Here is a 19,400-nt window from a genome sequence, read left to right on the forward strand (position 1 = left end):
TGTTTGCCAAACAGTTTGCAACGTATTTAAAAGGTCATAGTTCACAACGTATATAAATGGTCATATTTCACAACGTATTTAAATGGTCATAGTTCACACACGCTATTTAATTTAACCTCTACAATGCTATTTTCTCATAATGTATTACACAAATATCTATATATAGTAACTGTTGCAAATATTGTATACACGATATTTAAAGCATGTGTAGCATGAGAGTAGGGTTAATGGATAAAGCGTTTACTTGTTACACCAAAGGCCAGGATTCGATTTCCCACGCTAGATACAATGCATGGGATTCCACCCCCTGATAATGCTGGAATATTGATAAATGCGGCTTAAAATACAATTCATTTACGCTCCTTTACGAGAGAAACGCTTCAACGATGATTCATTGCATCGGGATACCTTGTACCAATATCATATTTAAGTATCGTTCAGCATAGTCACATATCGGTACAAAACAATATACATATGATGGCGACATGAAAGATGCCATGCAAATAAATGTTAAAATGCTAATTGCTGACGGTATATGGCACTCTCAAGCCACTATTATTTGATTGATGCAAAGTTGCAACTTGAGTTTTGTCTGAGTCTCCGTTCAGTCTTTTTAATGATAGGTAACCTCACCGCAACATGAGAAATGATTAGTTGTTTTTCTTGTATCGCAACCAAACTAGCAACTTTGTACGTGTATATATCATCTCCCGATAGGGTGTATCGCTGCCACCTTAATGTAAAGTCCTTTTTTGTTGTGTGTTTGTGGTTTAACCCAGCGTTCAGCAATAATCCGGCCTGTAAAAATCGGGTCTTGATGAGTGAGTGAGTGAGTGAGTTGGGTTTAACGCCGCTTTTAACAGTATTCCAGTTATATCGCGGCGTGTCAGCTTAATGTGGGAGGAAAGCCCGAAGTGATGCAGGTCTCAGACGTTTACAACTTCGGTGAAACCAACGAGCACGGGTATGGTGCTGACAAACCTAGAAACATAATTGGAGCGAACCGTGATTCGAACCCACAATCATAGGTTTCTGGCGTGCCCAAGGGACGCAACTCTGCACAGCGAGTCGCGGCGCCTTAGACGACTGGGCCACCCGTGCCCCCGGGTCTTGATGAGACAAACCAGTGATTAATCTTATGAGTAACGTCCCACGACATTCCGGTACTATTCCCATGAAGATCCGGGTTAGATAACTTCTCCAGCAACCCATGCTTGTCGTAAGAGGCGCCTAACGGGATCGGGTGTTCAGGCTCGCTGTCTTGGTTGATGCATGTTATCGAATCGCAATTTGCGTACATCGATGATCATAATGTCAATTACTTGATTGGTCCAGACTCGATTATTTACAGACCGCCGTCATATAGCTGGAATATTGCTGTGTGCGACGTTAAACAACAAACAAACAAGTCACCGGGAATGATAACCCGATCCATTACTCCGGACTTATTTTTACCTGGAAATACCACGTGAGTTTTATAGAAACCAGGTAAAGACATTCTAAATAATAATAAGAGGCAACTAAAGAACTCAAGTGCACAGACAATATTTGTTAGAGTAAATTCTACCGTCATAGATCATCCTGTCATTCAATGCATCATGCAGAATATAAAAGGTCTTTTTCCACTTTCCGTTTGGGGGCACGGGTGGCCCAGTTGTCTAAGGCGCCGCGATTCGCTGTGCAGAGTTGCGTCCCATAGACACGCCAGAAACCTATGGTCGCGGGTTCGAATCTCGGTTCGCCCCGATTATGTTTCTAGGTTTGTCAGCACCATACCCGTGCTCGTGGGTTTCACCGAAGTGGTAAACGTCTGAGACCTGCATCACTTCGGGCTTTCCTCCTATATTAAGCTGACACGCCGCGACATAACTGTAATACTGTTAAAAGCGGCGTTAAACCAACTCACTCACTCACTCTCCGTTTCCTAGTAATGTTGCTCAGGATAAGAACATGACGTTGGGCAACAGGATCAGATAAAACATCTCCGTCATAATTGATATGTTCGAGAGGTAAGCATTTTTGACAAAATTGAATGCACGCTTTTCCATCAACTCATTCATTAACAGCAATAGGATTACTGATGAAAATATCAAGAAAAGCTTACTTTGGAGAGTTCAGAAGGAACTTGAGACATTTCACAAAGGAATATCAATATAAGGTTATTAGTTCTATAATTTCCTAGATATATAAATGTTATATATCTTTCGCAAGATATAAAATACATATTACTAATTTGCTAGTTCTTGTCATGGGCAGAAGCACTACACTGACAAAATAACATTTTCTTCTGACAACAGTATCAGCAATACATGCCCTGCTCGGAGTATTATTCATTCTGCGGCAGAACATGGTATATTTTACGGCGCTTCTTAACACCACGTGAACCTCAAAGGTGAGAGGGATGGCGCGTTACTTATTGTGCTGGGTATGAGTTCGAAACCGGCTTGTCTTAAGGTTCAGAAGTGCCAAATAGGCATGAGTTAAAACGTATCTTTCAGCGTGTGTAATTGTTTGTTTGCATGTATTATTGTAATGCACGTCAAGTCGATCTGCAAACAAGAAAACGTTTAACAGGGAATCATTTTCATTAATGCGAGATATGGCAATCTGTATCTGTATTGAATCTGTGAGAATTTTTTTTTTTCTCTCTGGATATCTATTTTGCCCATGGACTTCGAGTTAACGAGTTTCAACTGTACATTTTAAATATACATTTTAAAGCATCATGTAAACTATATATTGAAACAATTCCCAGCAGCCGGAATGCAATATATACTCCCATTGGTTTAAATTAGGAGCTTTTCGATTGATTTATTTGCCCGACCGAAACCAAAGGGCACATTTAGAAAATATGACACAAACCTTTTGAATCCATTTTATTTGACCTGACGCAATAACATGAATAAGATATTAACAAGGTACTGAGAAAAGGGTACTGAGAAGAAAGTACTGTGAAGTCGGTACTGAGAAGAAGGTATTGAGTGAGTGAGTGAGTTTGGTTTTACGCCGCTTTTAGCAATATTCCAGCAATATCACGGCGGTGGACACCAGAAATGGGCTTCACACATTGTACCCATGTCGGGATTCGAACCCGGGTCTTCGGCGTGACGAGCGAACGCTTTAACCACTAGGCTACCCGACCGCCCAGAAGGTATTGAGAAGAAGGTACTGAAAAGTAGGTACTGAGAAGAAGGTACTGAGAAGAAGGTACTGAGAAGAAGGTACTGAGAAGTCGGTACTGAGAAGTCGGTACTGTGAAGTAGATACTGAGAAGTCGGTACTGAGAAGTCGGTACTGAGAAGAAGGTACTGAGAAGAAGGTATTGAGAAGAAGGTACTGAAAAGTAGGTACTGAGAAGTCGGTACTGTGAAGAAGGTACTGAGAAGAAGGTACTGAGAAGTCGATACTGAGAAGTCGGTACTGTGATGTAGATACTGAGAAGTCGGTACTGAGAAGTCAGTACTGAGAAGAAGGTACTGAGAAGAGGGTACTGAGAAGTCGGTACTGTGGAGTCGGTACTGAGAAGTCGGTACTGTGAAAAAGGTACTGAGAAGAAGGTACTGAGAAGTCGGTACTGTGAAGTAGATACTGAGAAGTCGGTACTGAGAAGTCGGTACTGAGAAGAAGGTACTGAGAAGAAGGTACTGAGAAGTCGGTACTGAGAAGTCGGTACTGTGAAGTAGATACTGAGAAGTCGGTACTGAGAAGTCGGTACTGAGAAGAAGGTACTGAGAAGAAGGTACTGAGAAGTCGGTACTGTGAAGTCGGTACTGAGAAGAAGGTATTGAGAAGAAGGTACTGAAAAGTAGGTACTGTGAAGAAGGTACTGAGAAGTCGGTACTGAGAAGTCGGTACAGAGAAGAAGGTACTGAGAAGAAGGTACTGAGAAGTCGGTACTGAGAAGTCGGTACTGTGAAGTAGATACTGAGAAGTCGGTACAGAGAAGTCGGTACTGAGAAGAAGGTACTGAGAAGAAGGTACTGAGAAGTCGGTACTGAGAAGTCGGTACTGTGAAGTAGATACTGAGAAGTCGGTACTGAGAAGTCGGTACTGAGAAGAAGGTACTGAGAAGAAGGTACTGAGAAGTCGGTACTGAGAAGAAGGTACTGAGAAGTCGGTATTGAGAAGTCGGTACTGAGAAGTCGGTACTGAGAAGAAGGTACTGAGAAGTCGGTACTGAGAAGTCGGTACTGTGAAGTAGATACTGAGAAGTCGGTACAGAGAAGTCGGTACTGAGAAGAAGGTACTGAGAAGAAGGTACTGAGAAGTCGGTACTGAGAAGTCGGTACTGTGAAGTAGATACTGAGAAGTCGGTACTGAGAAGTCGGTACTGAGAAGAAGGTACTGAGAAGAAGGTACTGAGAAGTCGGTACTGAGAAGAAGGTACTGAGAAGTCGGTATTGAGAAGTCGGTACTGAGAAGTAGGTACTGAGAAGTATTACCAGAACAATACTAAATATACTGCACTTATACAAACCCCTTTCCATAATCACAATAAAGTTCGGCTATAAGTAGAGACAATTGTACAATTCCGACTACATCATAAGCATGTGGTTATGAATCACTATCAAATAGTGATGATACCAGGTGTTCGCAAAAAGGTCAGCGTATCCTGCAGCACTGGTGGCACCTGTCACAAACACATGCAAAGGCAAGTCAGTTCACCTGAGACATCACGGGATAATTTTTATCACTAATGCGGCAAAGCTTTATTAACGTTTTGAATTTTGTAAACCTGGTCAAAGAACTTTTGAAGAAGAGTCGTTGACCCTCTTTGAAATCTCCATAAACTGAGCATGTTCAAGTGTACCTCAAAAGTTGTGAAATGTAGACACAAGGTTGGAGCTGTTATAACACTACTTCACACCAAGAGAAAGCTGAAGTCATCCCTCGTGTCATGAAGTCTTGTGGATAGCTTTTGTCACTCTGAATCTTTATGCATGCATCTAGATATGAAAATATGCTGCATGTCACAGTGACTGGTCTCCTTTATTTCTTATTCAGGTTGGTACATCAGTGGAAGGGAATTGCCTATTTGACCGTTATAGAACGATATCAGATCATCGATATATACTACTATGTTCTTGAAGCGTACCTTCATGGCCAAGTTCCCTTTTTTGATTTGTTAATACGAGCAGGAATCCGGGATGGAATAGGTCTTCAGCAACCCATGCTTGCCGTAAGAGGCGACTATCCTTGTCGTTAGAGCCGATTAACGGGATCGGGTGGTCGGATTCACTGACTTGCATGTAATCGCATCCAAACTGCGTAGAGCAATGCTTATGATGTAAATCGCTGGATTGTCTGGTCCAAACTTAACAGACCATCGCCATGTAGCTGGAATATTGCTGAGTGCGTCGTTAAACAACAAACAAACAAACAAACAAACATACCTCGCTTTTGGTAGCATGAACTAAAGATACATTGGAATTTCTCTGGGCGATATGATTTACTAAGTGTAAAGATAACGAACTCATTTCAACAGTAATATAACGACTACCAAACGCACATTGCATACTGGATTATTGTCATCATTTGAACTTTTTATCTCAAAATGCACCACTCCATTATAAATTCCGTATCCTCTCTTGATACGCATCATTTTAAAATAAAACATTCGGATATGGAAATAGGAAAACATGTGTTCATACATGTATTTTCAATACATCCCCTCCCTGTCATTGTTTATGTACCTCCTGTCGATGTACCTCAGGAGGTCGAGGAGGTCCCATCCTACCAGGAAGGCAAATGGAGCCAACAGGACCACGAATACCCCCTTTCCAGCCATCTGTTCACTCTCAGAGAGATTGGAGGTGGATGTCTTCTCGCCGATCTGCTTTGACAGTTCCCTTTTGGGCAGTTGGAGATCTTTGATCACGTCATCAATAACCTCTGGGGTAGAGGTTGCCATCTGCTCACACTGACGGTAACAAGCGTTGGACGTGTAGAAACCTGGAAATATGCTTGGTTTCAGTGAACAGGGTTGATTGACTGATTATATCTTAATAATTCGAGTTACTGTTGTGAATACTGATGGAGGCTGTGATTGAGACACGAATCATGCAGTTGCTGGTGGTGTTATAAGGGTAACGCTATTTTTTAGGGCATTATCATTTGCAGAAGCCCGAGGTCTTCCATTAACTGCCCGACGAAGGAGGGCAGTTGAAAAGACCGAGGGCTTCTGCAAATGATAATGCCCTGAAAAATAGCGTTACCGTTATTATAGCTAAAATGGATGGGATTTGTTATCAAATAAAAAGAAACAACAATGTCGATTTTGAAACATTTACTGCAATCAACACGAATGTCACTGACCCACTTTTACAAATATGGAAACGTCATAGAACAAACCAGATGAAGTCACTATTGAACGTTACGTCACCTTTCCATATCCTATGACGTCACCTAACAACGGGCGTGATAATGGCCCGTCGTCAAGTTATATGAGGGCATTATCAAGTTACAGTGGCCCGCTCATTTCTGATAACATGCGGGCGTTTTTATGATAATTCTATCCATTTTAGCTATAATATATCTTTGAAACGGGCGGTGTGGCCGAGTCGCGACAAACATCTTTATATCTGTACTTACCTGTAGCCGTTGTATCTGTCATTGTAAAACCTGCTGTAGGCGTCAAGGCCGTTGATGTGACAGAGATGGTAGTATCTGTAGTTGTTGTTGTGGCGGTAGCACCTGTAGGTGTCTTGCCTGCAGCTGTCGTGGATAAAGTGTTTGCTTTTGTTGTCGTTGTTCCTGCTGAAGTTTTCGAGACCATTGACGTGACAGGCGAGGCATTACCTGTAGGTGTTGTGGAGAAGAATGTTGCTTTTGTCGTTGTCGCTTCTGCTGAAGTTGTCGAGGCCATTGACGTGACAGGCGATGTATCACCTGTAGGTGATGCGGAGGAAGACGTTGGTTCTGTCGTTGTTGCTTCTGCTGAAGTTGTCGAGAACGTTGACGAGACAGGCGAGGCATTACCTGTAAGTGTTGTGGAGATAAACGTTGCTTCTGTCGTAGCTCCTGCTGAAGTTGTCGAGGCCATTGGCGTGACAGGCGAGGAATTACCTGTAGGTGTTGTGGAGAAAGACGTTGGTTCTGTCGTTGTTGCTGCTGCTGAAGTTGTCGAGGTCGTTGACGAGACAGGCGAGGCATTACCTGTAGGTGTTGTGGAGAAGAATGTTGCTTTTGTCGTTGTCGCTTCTGCTGAAGTTGTCGAGGCCATTGACGTGACAGGCGATGTATCACCTATAGGTGATGCGGAGGAAGACGTTGGTTCTGTCGTTGTTGCTTCTGCTGAAGTTGTCGAGAACGTTGACGAGACAGGCGAGGCATTACCTGTAAGTGTTGTGGAGATAAACGTTGCTTCTGTCGTAGCTCCTGCTGAAGTTGTCGAGGCCATTGGCGTGACAGGCGAGGAATTACCTGTAGGTGTTGTGGAGAAAGACGTTGGTTCTGTTGTCGTTGTTGCTGCTGCTGAAGTTGTCGAGGTCGTTGACGAGACAGGCGAGGCATTACCTGTAGGTGTCGTGGAGATAGACGTCGCTTCTGTCGTAGCTCCTGCTGAAGTTATCGAGGCCATTGACGTGACAGGCGAGGCATTACCTGTAGGTGTTGTGGAGAAAGACGTTGGTTCTGTCGTTGTTTCTGCTTCTGAAGTTGTCGAGGTCGTTGACGAGACAGGCGAGGCATTACCTGTAGGTGTGGTGGGGATAGACGTTGCTTCTGTCGTAGCTCCTGCTGAAGTTGTCGAGGTCGTTGACGAGATTGGCGAGGCATTACCCGTAGGTGTCGTCGAGAAAGACGTTGGTTCTGTCGTTGCCTCTGCTGAAGTTGTCGAGGTCGTTGGCGTTGCAGGCGTGGTATTGGCTGTAGCTTCTCTGCTGCCTGCAACAGATGGAGCTAACGCCAAAGGCGACTTTATGTAATACGTGTGTAATAATTCATATACATAAAAAGGGACGTTTGGGGAAGAGTGCGGGTATAGTATTCTTTTGTGCCGAATTACTGGTGCTGTACCAAACATGTGACGCTGTGAGGATGTACCTTTTATTATATGTAAGCCATTCTTGCCGAAAGTAGCATAAACACTTACTCAGTAAGTCAAATTTGAAAACGTGACAAAGTCACAAATTATTAATCTGTTCATGGAAGACTTCATTCAATACTTTTCATGTTTTAAATCAACCAGTACTCAGTGTTACCATTATCCGGGTATTAAGGGAGAATGCCAACAGACTCTATTGATTCAGTCAAGTCTTTATACACATGTGCATCTAGTTATTGGGTACATTGTCTAACAAACACACGCGCCCTACCTGTGGTTGTCGCAACTGTTGTCGTAGCTGTTGTAGTTGCAATTGTTGTCACAGACGACGCCATTGTTTCGGCGCGAACGATACCTTGAAACATTTTAAAATTCATTTCTTCATTTCTCTGTACATATATAAAGGTCAAAAAAATATTATGGTAGTTTTACTGCTATTTCATAATGGCATTACAATATATATATTATTATATATATGAGGATATACTGGTCACAAGTGCAGATACTACCATGTTTTCACTAAGTATGACATTTTCAAATATTTGTTACAGTTTTTATATATAGTTTGTTATATTAATGTACACAAAGGAATTCATTACTACCTTCAGTAAACGCCAAAACACACGACATTATTAACGAAAGTGCCTGTTGAAACCTCTCTCAATCGGTAAACCTCGCCCCTCTCCGTAATCGCAAAGAAGCAACTCCTTGTACAGTAAACAGGCTTCCGCTTCAATACGATTGTTTGCTTATGAACTGTTTATTTCGATTCTATGCCATTCGAAATATATTTTAACGGAATAATGTATTACTCTACAACTCTGGGAACAATAAAAGTTAAAAAAAAATGTTCATTGGGATTGTGATGGTCCATTTGAGATCATTTATCCCGACCATGGCCAGAGAACAATTTCGCGGCTTTTAGTTGACAGGAATGGAATTACAGTAAACTACGGTTATAATGAACACGCTTATAACGAACTGACGGATATAATGAACTTACGTTTTAGTCCCGACTGTTATGCTGTTAGATGCTTATAACGAACTACGGTTATAACAAACTAAAAATAGTAGTCCGTTTGAGTTCGTTTTAACCGTAGTTTACTGTAGCTTCATCATCCAATTTTAACAAAGTTCAACGTTCTTGTATGTTTTATTGTAGGATTACGAAGCGCGGGACGTCTACTGCCCCAAATACCCTTGGGAAAGTCAAGAAATTCGTGTACTATTGTACCTCCAGGCGACACTGTGGCGTTTACCTTGTCCATCTGGCACTATAAAATCGGCATTAGTTCGGACTAGTTCAAGTAGCAACACACACACACACACACACACACACACACACACATGCTTGCCCGTCACTTTAAAAGTGCAGTAATCTTCGCGACGTTAAACCCCATTTCACCTCACTATGTTGATTGGGACCAATTCTAACTGTGAATCAATCTGACTAACCTGTGCACATCGTTTTGAACAGATAATCTGCGATGTTCTCAAGATCATCGAAGTGTCCCTTGATACAATTAACCTCAGTTGGTTCGGAAGCTATGCCCGTAATCTCATCAATGTCAGCCTCCTGTATGCCTACAACAAATATATGGACACCCGATTCCTTTACAAGAGTGGCCGTAGGTATGGTCAAGGATGAATGCTCAGTTGAAGGTCCATCAACTATTAGCAACAGGACGTTCCTGACGTCGGGTCTGTCCCCCCTTTCTCTCTGAAACACTGTGTTATAAACCATGGACAGGCCGGAGAAAATGTTCGTAAATCCTCCTGCATATACAATGCCTCTAATCGCCTTCTGAACACCTTTATTTGTAGTGAAGTCATCAAGTAAGAATTCGACTTTGGCGGATGTGGAAAATGTGACCACAGCAACACGGGCCATTCCATCGTCAATATTGACCGCGCTGACGACTTCGATCATGAGCTGTTTGAAACGAAGAAAATTGGTGGAACCAACGCTTCCCGACGAATCAAGCAGAATAACCAAATCCATCGAGCTGTCTGAACAATCTTCAAATGTTGCTGGAAAGAGAATGGCGACATGAGAGAATAGTATTGATTCGTAATGTTTGGTTACCCGTACTTGTAAAACATATCAGGCAGTTTAAATCAATATCTGATTATGACCAACATAGAACACGTTATGGTTGCAGGTACACAACCAAACAGATTACGAAATAATTATTACGAATGAATGGATGGAAGGATGGATAGATGGATGATAGAAGGATGGATCAAATTGAAAGTGTCGTTATCCTGTATTCTGTATTCTAAACATTATGCTTTATAAGGTTTCATGATTTTACAACGTTGTCCAGTGAAGAAAACAATCAAAATTATCAAACTATCTCTACGGTAACATACACAACATGTTCGACAGAAAACCGATGGTATCCTTACTGTTCAGTGGTTTAAATCTAGGCAGTGTGTTTGCGCTTGAGAAGATCCATCCAAATCCACCTGGAAACAAACGATTGGCACACTTAAGAAACAGTAACCATGAATTAAGTTTCGACTTAAAAAAACAAACTTTTTGAATAAATTTAAGCGACAAAACTCTTTTCATATAATTAAGCATAAGAAATATCAAGTAAATGTACAGTCCATTGTACGATTCCGACTATATCATAAGCATGCGTTTACGACTAGACTAGACTGTATGTGGTGGTAAATATATAATGTAAATGCTACAGAATAATCAGTTTTGATTATCCGCCGAAACAGATTCCATTTTACGAAGATGGCAAAATAACTGTTAAAATTGTGTCCATGGAAAACTGAAAATCAGTGATAACACCAGGTGTTCGCCAAAAGGGTAAGTTTGTCCTGCCCAAGCGATAGCACACGCCATTGATGCATGTCATGATTATTCTTATGCGCATTAATGGTTGTTTATCGTGGTATTATTTATTATTACCGAAATTATTAATGGCATATGCATACACCTAGATGTTTGTTTGTTGAATTTTATGCATAACTGGTTGTTTCTGGTATTGGCTCAAATGATTCGCATTCAAAAACTTCGAATGAATGATGTCACAACTACTAAACATACTTGGTCACCTTGTACGAGAGTGTGTCTGAATGATTTAACGACGATTAAATGATTTAACGACGCTTTGAACAAATTAATACAGAATTGACGCAGGTTGTGGACGTTTCTTACTTTGGCAAAACCAAAGTACAAGGGTTGGATGCCGACATAACTGGGATTGAAAAAACAAGAATCGGATCCTGACAAGGCAACGGGACGCAAACATGTGTGTCTAAGCGCGAGTTTAAGTTAAAGTGTTAACTTTAAAGTCACCTCAGCAATATTGCAGACATACTGGGGTCTAACATGTTTTATTATATAGTATATAAGAACATGCCGACTAATAACAGCACAATAACTAGCTTACATCACAGGTTGGAGTATATATGAAACAGCAGCCTTTTAGTCAACGATACAATATGAACATCAGGCTAAAATTCGACAGCAAGCAAGGCTGGGGACATGGGGATTAACGGTACCCCTCCAGGATTGAGCTCTTTCTGGTCACTGTACACAAAGTGTTTCCCGACGTTAAACCTGATTTCAGCCGCAAGTGATACACGTCAAAGTGGTAAAACCCATTCACACTGATATGGTGCTGACAAACCTACAAAAAAAGTTAGAGAGAATACGTATTTCGAACCCACGATCGTAGGTTTCTGCGAAGCCAAAGAGAAGTAACTCTGCTAAGGGAATTGCGGTTTCCTGGACGACAAGACACCCGACCCACACCTTTCAGAGAGTGTAGTTGTATGTTCTGATCGAAAACATTGTGCTGTGATGCACTTTATGACCCACGTGTCCTGATAATGGCTGTGTAAAAATATTGCATCAAATTCGGTAAAGATGGTCTTCATAACAATAATATCTGTACGCCAGTGTCGCCACCATGGCTGGAAATTGACTTAAGCGGCGTAAAATCACGCAATCCCTCATTTCAATGAAACAGCCTTTTCTTTCCATTTTATAAGAATAATTACGAATACATTTGTGTTTTTTCTAACATATAAACATCTAATTATAACAAGATATTGGAAATGAATATAGACTGTCGTGTTGTCTGACTGAAGATAGGACTTATGGTCGTACAATCACCGCATGTGACCATGTAGACAGGATCCACTGAGATTTGTGATTTTTCAAACACTAGGTATCGGTGCTTGAGGACACCAAAGGTAACAGTTTATTATCAGAGTAAATTAGTAGCGAATACCATGTAGATAGGATGTCTTTTGGAATGTTTATCAGTTCTTTCTCAGTGGGAAGTCTTTCAACCAGGTCATGCATTCTTTGTTAACGACGAACAAACTTGATTAGAGTTCGTGTCTGTCTGTGAGAACTTTCTGCTGGTGATGTTCTACTGATGATGTATTTTAATATTCATAGTATTATAGTTTGTCAATTGTAAATAAAACTGTAATATCAATTATTTACATATTCAACATGGGGAAATATATTAGGAAGAACACATCATGTGTTCATGTCAACGTGGTTGTTACAACCTTGACTTTAATAAAAAGTCAATTGTCATAATTATCTTCACTGATCTTGATGACGAACATGTTCAATTTTCTCCTTCCTTTTGTGATGAGATGTGCTTGCAATTTTGAAAACTACATGAATAACAACATGATTAATTGAATCAATTTCTGGTATCCCCCGCCGTGATATTTCTGGACTATTGCTAAAAGCGGCGTAAAATCAATCTCACTCATTCACTTTATGATGAGAGGTCCTTGCAAGTTGAAAAAATAAAATCAAAATTAATTGAATATCTTGTTACTGTTAATTCAGTCTCTGTTCATAAAGTATCACTTTATGAGAGGTGCTTGCAAATTGCACAAATAATAACAAAATTTATTGAATACTTTGTTACTTCAGTCTTTATTCATTCAGTCTTCGTGTGAAGTGAGGTTGATGAAATTTGCGCAAACAACAAGTGTTAAATACTTTGTCAAAAGGTCACACAACAGTACTGTTGACAATTCATGACACTCGCAAAGGGTATTTTGCATCAGTGAACGTCTACACGAACTGCCGAAGAGAAGGGATTAGAAGAGAAGCAGGGGAAACTCACATAATAATTAACAGTTACATGTGATCAAACAGGATTATATCTTTGCGGGTATTGTGTTTATTTGTATCTATTTTCTTGTAAGTAACTTGGTTACGATTTTTTAAATAAGAAAAAATAAACAGAGAGCAGTATACAGTATGAAACAATACCTGTCTTCACATGAAAGTTAATAATCTGTTTAAGATATGCCCGTATAAACTTCACCAAGCTCTAAGGCTTCAGATATACACTTCCATAAGTAATACATGAATGTGCGTCGTTTCTAATAGACCATGTGGCTATAGATAGAAGGCCTGTATGACACAGATACGCGTAGACACACCAAGCATTTGCAATGAAAAGACGAACAGTAGTTATATTAACCAGATGGGAGATATTAGAGATACACTTTGAGGTTCGACCTTTTTTTAACCCCAATAGCAATTAAACAGCATCTAAACAGCATGGTGTCTGCAATGGGGACAGCTTTCCTCAAGAACGTCTGACGTTACATGAACGACAGTTTGCATGCTCTTCTAAGAGATGCTTGTCAAAACTGAGTTCGAAAATTGGTGCCGTTAATTATTTGTTTACAGAGTTATTGTCCTTGCTTCATATTTTTCAACTTAGTGCATAGTGTCTGCAATGGGGACAGCTTTTCTCAGAAATTTCTGACGTTACATGAACGACAGTTTGCATGCTCTTCTAAGAGATGCTTGTCAAAACTGGGTTGGAAAATTGGTGCGTTATTTATTTGTTTACAGAGTTATTGCCCTTGCTCCATACTTTTCAACTTAGTGCATAGTGTCTGCAATGGGGACAGCTTTTCTCAGAAACTTCTGACGTTACATGAATGAAACTTGGAGATACTTGTGAAGACTGTGTTCGAAAATTGGTCCCGTAAATAATATTATTCCATAGCTACTTCCCTTGAGTTTAAGCACACATAGTTACTGCCCTTATTCGTGTTATTTTACAAAGTGCATAGTGACACTACTGAAGTTAGCTTATCTAAGAGATACTGATCAAGACTGATTTTAAGAATTGGTGCCACAAATATTTTTTTCTAGGGAAGAGACTTTTGTGTGTATTAATTTCAAATGTAATCACTTTTTCTGATGACATAAAACGACCCTGGTGTCTATTACTTCTTAAGGTTTAATAGGTTTGATTATTTATGTTCGCTACTTTTTGAACATCAAAATTTAAATGTTCCTATGGCGGGGGATAGTGATGACTCTGTTTTCTTGTTACTATTAATATTCTGTTATCATAGAAATAATTTGACTACTGTTACTAATTTCTTACAGTATATATTATTGGCAAAAAAAGCCATAGTGATGTTCTGTGAGGTCTCTTGAAAACCATTGGCGTCTGGCATTGAAATCGTATAGTAGATATAATTGATTTAAACATATTTTCATTCTTCTAATCTGGATCGGTAAACAAGCCAAGAAGGCTGATGTTAATAAACTAAATATGTTAACAAGAGCAAGTGGTGATGGACAACAGTTTGGTGTAATGAGTAGAAAAATTAATATATAAGCGGGATTTATAGTCTCACGTCAGCTTAAATCTTTTAGTTGGTTGGTTGGTGGGTTGGTTTGTTGGTTGGTTGGTTTGTTGTTTTACGCCGCACTCAGCAATATTCCAGGTATATGACGGCGGTCTGTAAATAATCGAGTCAGGACCAGACAATCCAGTGATTAATATCATGAGCATCGATTCACGCAATTGGGACCGATGACATGCATCAACCAAGTCAGCGAGCCTGACCACCCGATCCCGTTAGTCGCCTTTTACGACAAGCATAGTCGCCTTTTACGGCAAGCATGGGTTGCTGATGACCTATTCTACCCCGGAATCTTCACGGGTCTAAATCTTTTGGAATGAAGTATGTATTAATGTACTAGTTTTTGTAAAATTAGCATTACCATTCACTATTAAGATCAACTCCCTCAGATTAGAAGAATGTATCATTTCTTACATCATTATAAAAGGGACAGGAAACGAAAAAGTGTGACACATTTTTATACATGTGTCCACAAGAACAAGCTGCATTGTCAGAAATGTGTCTTTCACATCGATGGCCATTTAGATCGCTACAACAAAGTCTGAGGCGAGAATGTACAGGAGCGTACAGACTGTGTCAAGTGCGTACAGACAGTGTCAAGTGCGTATAGACCGTGCCAGAAGCGTACAGACTGTCAAGTGCGTACAGACCGAGACAGGAGCGTACAGACTGTCAAGTGCGTACAGACAAAAGACAGGGGCGTACAGACTGTCAAATGCGTACAGACCGAGACATGAGCGTAGAGACAGTGTAAAGTGCGTACAGACAGTGTCAAGTGCGTACAGACAGTGTCAAGTGCGTATAGACCGTGTCAGAAGCGTACAGACAGTGTAAAGTGTGTACAGGCCGAGCCAGGAGCGTACAGACTGTCAAGTGCGTACAGACCGTGACAAGAGCGTACAGACTGACAAGTGCGTACAGACCGTGACAGGAGCGTACAGACTGTGTAAGTGCGTACAGACCAAACAGGAACGTGACAGGAGCGTACAGACTGTCAAGTGCGTACAGACCGAGACAGGGGTGTACAGACAGTGTCAAGTGTGTACAGACCGTGACAGGAGCGTACAGACAGTGTCAAGTGCGTACATACCGTGAAAGGAGCGTACAGACTGACAAGTGCGTACAGACCGAAACAGGAGCGTACAGACAGTGTCAAGTGTGTACAGACCGTGACAGGAGCGTACAGACTGTGTAAGTGCGTACAGACCGAAACAGGAGCGTGACAGGAGCGTACAGGCAGTGTCAAGTGCGTACAGACCGTGACAGGAGCGTACAGACTGACAAGTGCGTACAGACCGAAACAGGAGCGTACAGACAGTGTCAAGTGCGTACAGACCGTGACAGGAGCGTACAGACAGTGGGGAAGTGCGTACACACCGAAACAGGAGCGTGACAGGAGCGTACAGACTGTCAAGTGCGTATAGACCGTGACAGGAGCGTACAGACTGTCAAGTGCGTACAGACCGAGACAAGAGACTACAGACTGTCAAGTGCGTACAGACCGTGACAGGAGCGTACAGACAGTGTAAAGTGCGTATAGACGGTGACAGGAGCGTACAGATCGTGAAAGAGGCGTACTGACTGTAACAGAATTGTACATACCGTGACAGGAGCGCACAAACAGTGTAAATCAATATCGACCAAATACAGCATATATGGCAATGTCCCGAGTTACGATGCAGAACAGACAACGCAAATAGTTCCACATGATATCTTGCTCAATTTGATATTTCCTAAGAGAATAACCGATAACGAAACAAGTTAATTAGTGTTGTTCAGATGCTGCTAAAGTGTGCAATGAACCTTGGATTAATTTATATTTGTGAAGAATGCAAGCAATGTTGTGGAAACGCTATCTCATAACGACAGGTTACCTGCCAATAGTCGCTATATACGTGCAATAACCTAAAACTCTTATGCACATGGTCGAAATATAAGTGCAATAGTTATAAACTCTTATGCACATGGTCGAAATATAAGTGTAATAGTTTTAAACTCTTATGCACATGGTCGAATTTTAAGTGCAATAATCTTAAACTCTTATGCCCATGGTCGAAATATAAGTGCAATAACCTTAAACTCTTGTGCACATATCGAAATATAAGTGTAATAATCTCAAACTCTTATGCACATGGTCGAAATATAAGTGCAATAATCTTAAACTCTTATGCCCATGGTCGAAATATAAGTGCTTTAATCTTAAACTATTATGCTCATGGTCGAAATATAAGTGTAATAATCTTAAACTCTTATGCACATATCGAAATATAAGTGTAATAATCTTAAACTCTTATGCCAATGGTCGAAATATAAGTGGAATAATCTTAAACTCTTATGCCCATGGTCGAAATATAAGTGTTATAACCTTAAACTCTTATGCCCATGGTCGAAATATAAGTGCAATAATCTTAAACTCTTATGCCCATGGTCGAAATATAAGTGTAATAACCTTAAACTCTTATGCCCATGGTCGAATGAAGTGCAATAATCTTAAAATCTTATGCCCATGGTCGAAATATAAGTGCAATAACCTTAAACTCTTATGCCCATGGTCGAAATATAAGTGCAATAATCTTAGACTCTTATGCACACGGTCGAAATATAAGTGTAATGGTTTTGAAGAATTTAAATTTAAATCATTTAAGCTTGGTGGACACAATGGTCATCTACCCGTCAATATGTTGAAGAAATGCATGTTATAACTCTCAACCCATCTCTACAAATAGAGATCTTCTCACCACATCATATGTTGTAAATACTGTATTATCAAGTGCATCTGTTTATGAGTTGAAGCTCCTGGTGTTAACGTACCTAAAATTGTACTGGAGTGAGTGAGTGAGTGAGTATGGTTTTACGCCGCTTTTAGCAATATTCCAGCAATATCACGGCGGGGGACACCAGAAATGGGCTTCACACATTGTACCCATGTCGTGAATCGAACCCGGGTCTTTGGCGTGACGAGCGAACGCTTTAACCACAAGGTTACGCGACAGCCTTACTCTTATTGGAGGAAGGAAAGACAATCCATCGTGTCGACTATCTGACTACTAAACTGATTAACGTGAGACTTATGGATGTACGTGTAGTTATACGTTTTCATTTGATGATGTCTATATACCCATTTGAATGGTTTAGTTTGCACATATGTGTGTTATTTGTTATTTGTGCAGTAAACTACGTTTATAACGAACACGCTTAACACGAACAGACGGATATAACGATTTTTTTTGTCCCGTCCGTTTGCTGTATATATGCTTATAACGAACTACAGATATAACGAATTCAACTAAAATTAGTGGTCCTCTTGAGTTCGTTATAACCGTAGTTTACTGTAGTTAACAGATTCCAATAACGTTATAAATAGACATGTGATACCTATGAGTTACCTATACCTATACTATCAAGCAACGACTTTATTATTTAACAACATTGAAAGACTTGCTTGTCTTGTCTAGCGATCATGAAAACCAACCAACCATACATATATTGGATTTGAAGATTGAACGAGACGTTAAATCTCAATTCGCCTCACCTCACATTCGGACAATATATAGGTAATCGGGTATACTAGATACAGACATATACTGTATAACTAACTCATTAGGGATACATACTTTCCGCAAAATTACTCGGCGTCTACTGAAAAATGATCCCCTTTTTCAAAACGCTGTATGCGATCCTGACTGTCATATATTACAGATTACCTTAGATTGACATGGACATGACATCTGTTATCTCAGTTAGTAAAACCTGTTGGCTTGTCACGCAAATAAAACTATTTCTATTCCCACGGGTACAATAAACCGTCACAGTGTCTGCCATAAAACTATTGCTAGAATATTGAAGTGTAAAACCAATACTTACCTGGCACCGATGCCAAGAACCATATTGCACTGATGAGACCCCCTTTAAACATCTTCCAGCTTCAGACTAGAGACAGCCTCATCAACTTCATCAACAACTTGACTATGATGATGACGTCTTCTACGTTGCTTCTGTAATCACATGGTATACATGTTGTTCCCAGTGTCTAGGTCGTTACCTACCTGTCAGGACCCAGTAAGACTATACTCTTGTGTATATAGATGGATTTAATCAATGATGCTTCTCCAGACCGTATGGTTCTTTAATTCGTTACAGTCAAGTATCACCATAAAGCGTATAATTGCTTAAACGCAATAGTGGCAGCATTGTCCACATAAGTTCTGAATGAGCGGCTAAATAGGACAGAATTTCGAAAAGGCAAACAGCCAATAACATCAACAAAGATTACATACATGTAGTTTGAGTTATCAAACATATTTATGAATTGTTTTCAAACATGGCGTTCTAATTATTAAATAATTGATTTAATAATTAACTACATAGGTTTCTACTACATCAATTTAATTCAACGGTTTAAATACAGGCCTATGCATGACGATACAAACTAAGATGGGTCGTGAAGAATAGAAATCATTATGTGTTGTGAGACATGGATTGAGAACAAGAGCGGGTAGTAGAGTGTGGACAAGAGTCGGGGCTAGAATCGGGTGTAGAGAGTGGGCTAGAGTGAGGGTCAGAGTGTGGCGTGGACGTGTGAAAAGAGTAGAGACACGATTATGGACAGGAGAGAGGACTAGAACGGGGAGTAGAGTGGGAAGTAGAGTGTGGACAAGAGTTGGGGCTAGAACCGGGTGTCGAG

General features: G+C 40.5%; 2 protein-coding genes across 2 annotated transcripts; both read right to left on the reverse strand.

The window, feature by feature from the left end:
• Positions 1-3,127: 3,127 nt before the first annotated feature.
• Positions 3,128-5,101, reverse strand: LOC139451877 (dynein heavy chain-like). The gene is made up of 2 exons (XM_071233172.1): positions 5,096-5,101; positions 3,128-4,414 (listed from the first exon to the last, which is right to left on the reverse strand). Exons 1-2 carry the CDS (start codon positions 5,099-5,101, stop codon positions 3,128-3,130), a joined length of 1,293 nt encoding a protein of 430 aa, XP_071089273.1.
• Positions 5,102-5,659: 558 nt separating this feature from the next.
• Positions 5,660-18,632, reverse strand: LOC139453377 (mucin-22-like). The gene is made up of 8 exons (XM_071235058.1): positions 18,581-18,632; positions 10,454-10,513; positions 9,500-10,075; positions 8,316-8,399; positions 7,516-7,899; positions 7,336-7,422; positions 6,592-6,798; positions 5,660-5,952 (listed from the first exon to the last, which is right to left on the reverse strand). The coding sequence occupies exons 1-8, from the start codon at positions 18,630-18,632 to the stop codon at positions 5,660-5,662; spliced, it is 1,743 nt and encodes a 580-aa protein (XP_071091159.1).
• Between the last annotated feature and the right edge of the window lie 768 nt (positions 18,633-19,400).

This window comes from Haliotis cracherodii, unplaced genomic scaffold, assembly GCF_022045235.1.
Source record: "Haliotis cracherodii isolate W230 unplaced genomic scaffold, xgHalCrac1.p SCAF_9, whole genome shotgun sequence".
Classification (NCBI taxonomy): domain Eukaryota; kingdom Metazoa; phylum Mollusca; class Gastropoda; order Lepetellida; family Haliotidae; genus Haliotis; species Haliotis cracherodii.

Bases quoted from the DNA above. Each gene is read 5' to 3' on its own strand.
- LOC139453377 (XM_071235058.1), bottom strand. From the start codon at position 18,632: ATGTTTAAAGGGGGTCTCATCAGTGCAATATGGTTCTTGGCATCGGTG. The intron at 10,514-18,580 runs GTAAGTATTGGT...GTTTGTTTCCAG, and splicing joins GTTCTTGGCATCGGTGCCAG to GTGGATTTGGATGGATCTTC. The intron at 10,076-10,453 runs GTAAGGATACCA...TTCTCTTTCCAG, and splicing joins TAGATTTAAACCACTGAACA to CAACATTTGAAGATTGTTCA.